Here is a 4,068-nt window from a genome sequence, read left to right on the forward strand (position 1 = left end):
AATATTCATTCCTATTTTTGATTATGAAGATCCATATTTTGTACGAACCAAGTGATCTCGGTGGTAAAGGTATTGTTGTTATTCCTTGAGGTCTCGGGCCAAGCATTATGAATGTCAGGGGTATGAATGTTCAATATCAAATGATTGAAAATATTTTTAAATAAATATTGTCTTGTACTTACCATAAATTAAAGAGAGAGAGAGATACATGTTCTTTCAGTTAAAATGAAATGATCCCTAATTTGTTGAGACTTAATTATAAAACAATTGTTCAAATTATATTGTTTTTCTAAATAGGTGTCTAATTTTTTTTCTATTCATCCACGTGTCTAACGTTACAAACACTAATGTTGAACCATGCTTTGATGTTTTGATATACCAAATATTAATATTTTTAAACAAATTTTAAGATTATTTTCGATTAAGTTTTCAATGTTCTATTCGATTCAATCGTTCGAATATAGGAATTGCTTTTAAGGTTAAAAACTTCATTTTTACTCCTTACTCTATTGAAAATTCAATGGAAATAAATTTCAAACAATTTTACAGTGTTTTGGATTTTAATAGAGTCAAAAATTTATTTTTCACCCTACAATACTGATACTAAAAGAACAGTATTGATATTGTTCAAGTGGTACCGTTAACAGTATCAATACAAAAAACATAAAAATGTGAAGCAATATTGATATTTTTCATAGCAATATCGATATTGCTCATAGAAGTATTGATACTCGAGAGTATTGATACTCTCTTTATGGTTTTGACAAATGCAAATTCCAGTATACCATTTTAGTACAAAGGCGATACTCCTCTGAGTATCAATACCAATATCAATACTCATTCATGAGAACCGATACTCTCTTTTCCCAATGACTATAATTTTGTATTTAATGCAAACAATATTGATACGTATCGATACTCTAAGCGTTTGGGTAGCATTTATTGCGGAGAATTTTTCCCATCGACTCTATTAACTACCAAAACAATCCAAACTGCTAAAATTGATTGAAAAGGTATAAAATAAGATTCCAAGTCATATGTGAAGACAAAAGATCAAAGAGAAAGTCAAAGCAATCACATTGAGTCAAAATCAGAGTCAACATTTCTTTTGTTTTCATTGATTACTTTTGTACTCATTTGTTCTTATTTCTCAAGTGTTCTTATTTGTTCTTGAATTGTGAAAAAACATTTCTTATAAGGTTTTTAAGTTTGCAAATTTATAGTTTTCTCTTTACGAGGGTGTCTCAGGAATTTGAGGTGTAATTCTTAAGAGAGTTGTAAGATTAGACCTTGTTCTCAATAGTGGATACAAATAAGTAAGTTTAGAAAAATCCTTACTGTGAATAACTAAAGCAGTAGATGTAGAATTTAGCTTAGAAAGACGAACCACTCTAAAATTTGTGTGTCCAATTTTCCTTTAAGTTTCCACCAAAGTTTGTTTTATCTAGGGTCATAATCGTAATTAAAAATACCAAAATTTTCAAAGAAATATTTTAAAAAACCCAAAACTTTAAAAATCAGACAGTCGTTTACCCCTGAAAAATAACCTTAAAAACGACTCCCCGATGATGAAATCAACGATAAATCTGACAAAACGACAAACTCGATTTAGCTCCTATTGACTCTAATTGTGGTGGCTCTTCATCGGAAAAATGGTCGTTGGGTGGAAGTGTAAGACAATATAATTTGGGCATTTATTTTCGACTTGAAGCCATTTGCTAACCAGGAGCAACAATTTTGAATGATCTCTCTCACGCTTTTCTCTGCTATGGTCTTCTCCTTTTGACCTTTTGTAACATGCTTCAATGGCGGCAATCAAATTGACTTGGAGGAGAAAGCATCAAAACATAGTACCAAATGAATGGCAAAAATGTCCATTCGTGAACTCCTCCGTTTAAGGTACACCGTATTCGCTAACTCAACTCTCCTCTGCTCTTCATCGAAATTCAACCACCTATTTTCATCGCTATTTTATTCTACCGTGTTCAAAGCACGCACTTTTCCTCGCCCAACAACCCTTTCGATTCTCGATTCATGTCAAGATGTAAAGAAATTGTTTCAAATCCAGGCTCACTTGATTACTTCGGGTCTCTTCCAAAACCCCTTTTGGGTAGACAGGGATTTTTTATGCTTTCTTCAAAGTTGGGCAACATTGATTACATTGTTTCGATTTTTCGGTGCATTGAGGATCCTGGTACTTTCCGTGTTAATTCGGTTATCAAAGCTCACTGTTTTAGTTCTTTGCCCCCATCAAGTTGTGGTTATTTATTTTCAGCTGCCGACTCACGTATGCTTCGTTCCAAATAGTTATACTTTGTGCCACTTTTAAGCTCTTGTTCAAAAACAGGTTGTTATAAAACCGCCCGAAAGTGTCACGGCCAGGCAATTAAATTTGGGGTACTTGATAATTTGCCGGTGCAGAACTGTTTGATTCATATGTATGGTTGTTGTGGGATTCTTGAGTTTTCTAAGAAAGTGTTTCTTGAAATGTCTCAAAAGGATATTGCCTCATGGAACTCTTTTATTAATGCTTGTGTTAAAGTTTGGAATATGGGTCTGGCTCACAACTTGTTCGATGGAATGCCTGAAAAGAATGTGATTTCTTGGAATATTATGATTAAGGGGTATTTAAAAGCTGGAAATTCGGGGTGCGCATTGAAGTTGTTTAGACAAATGGTGGAACTTGGATTTATGGGGAATGAGAAGATTGTGGCTATTGTGCTTAGTGCCTGTTCTAAGTCGGCTAGACTAAAGGAAGGGAGATCAGTTCGTGGATTTTTGATCAAGGATGACATGAAGTCAAATATAATAATTGATACGGCTTTGGTTAATTTGTATTGTAACTGCCAGAAAGTAGGATTAGCTCGTAGGATGTTCGATAAGATCACAAATAGGAGTCGAGTTTGCTGGAATGCAATGATTTTGGGGCACTGCATTCATGGGAATCCAGAAGATGACCTAAAATTATTGGCGGATATGGTGGATGGATGCACTGTTAGAGGAGAAGCAGGTATTTCTCCCGATATCTCTTTTGTTGGGGTTCTGAGTGCTCGTGCAGGGTTGGTAACAGAGGGCAGAAATTATTTCAGCCAAATGATCAACAGATTCGGTATAAAGCTGAACTTTGCTCATTATTGGTGCATGGCAAATCTTTATGTCAGTGCCGAATGTTGCCGAGGATGTATCGTCTGATTCTGTGTTCTTTGCTAACTTGCTCATCTCGAGTCGTTTTAGTGGAGGTGCGAGTGTTGGGGAGAGAATAGCAACATCTCTGATTGACAAAGAGCCTAAAAACTTCTCATATTATCAGTTACTGTTGAATGTTAGCGCAGTGGCAGGTAGGGATGGGAATAGGTCAGGCCGGCCTACAGGGGCTTACGACCTGGCCTATATAAAGTCTGGCATGAACTGACCTATTTAATAAAAAGGTTAGATTCAGGCTTTTTTAAAAGCATATTAAATTAAATAGACCAGACTTAAGCTTATTAAAAAACCTTATAAGCCTAATAGGCCGGCCTATATATGTGTATATTATTGTACACACCAATTTTTTACCCAAAAAAATATATTACAGAAATTATTTTAAAATGCAAAAAGGGCATACCCTGCTGCCCAAGCACCACCCACGAGCAGACAAAGGTTCAACTCCCCATCCAGACACCCATGCTCTCACGTGAAGAACACCAGCAACTAATTAATTGAGTTGCATTGGTCTTGCCAATTCCAGCAACCCGAGCAAGACCCACATTGTTTTCATATCTGCCCATGCCTTGCTCTACGATACCCATGTGAAGAAGGCTTTTAAAAAGACTATCAGGCTAGGCCCTTTAAAAAGGTCAGGCCGAGTCAAAATAAAAGCCTTTGATAGGCTATAGGTCAGGCCCAGGTCTAAAAAATTCATCGTAGGCAAGGCTCAAGCCTTTTAAAGCCTAGCATGGCCTGGCCTATTCCCACTCCTAGTGGTAGGGCAATGGGAGGATGTTGCCAGAGTAAAACTGTTGATGAATGATGGGGTATAGATAGAGTTGCTGGGTGCAGTCTTGTAGATTTGAAAGTAGGTGAACAATG

The 4,068-nt window shown here is 36.2% G+C and overlaps 1 protein-coding gene across 1 annotated transcript; it reads left to right on the forward strand.

Annotated features, from left to right (window-relative positions):
- Positions 1–1,613: 1,613 nt before the first annotated feature.
- LOC120216261 (pentatricopeptide repeat-containing protein At3g51320-like) lies at positions 1,614–3,299 on the forward strand. The gene is made up of 2 exons (XM_039213742.1): positions 1,614–2,194; positions 2,348–3,299. Exons 1-2 carry the CDS (start codon positions 2,035–2,037, stop codon positions 3,190–3,192), a joined length of 1,005 nt encoding a protein of 334 aa, XP_039069673.1. The 5' UTR covers positions 1,614–2,034; the 3' UTR covers positions 3,193–3,299.
- The last annotated feature ends 769 nt before the right edge of the window (positions 3,300–4,068 follow it).

The sequence above is a fragment of the Hibiscus syriacus genome, unplaced genomic scaffold (genome assembly GCF_006381635.1).
Source record: "Hibiscus syriacus cultivar Baekdansim isolate YM2019G1 unplaced genomic scaffold, ASM638163v2 tig00110159_pilon, whole genome shotgun sequence".
Classification (NCBI taxonomy): Eukaryota; Viridiplantae; Streptophyta; class Magnoliopsida; order Malvales; family Malvaceae; genus Hibiscus; species Hibiscus syriacus.

What these genes read in the sequence shown, in the direction of transcription:
- LOC120216261 (XM_039213742.1), top strand. Translation starts at nt 2,035, where the DNA reads ATGTCAAGATGTAAAGAAATTGTTTCAAATCCAGGCTCACTTGATTAC. An exon ending in TCGGTGCATTGAGGATCCTG is followed by an intron (nt 2,195 to 2,347) that starts GTACTTTCCGTG and finishes GTTCAAAAACAG; the next exon opens with GTTGTTATAAAACCGCCCGA.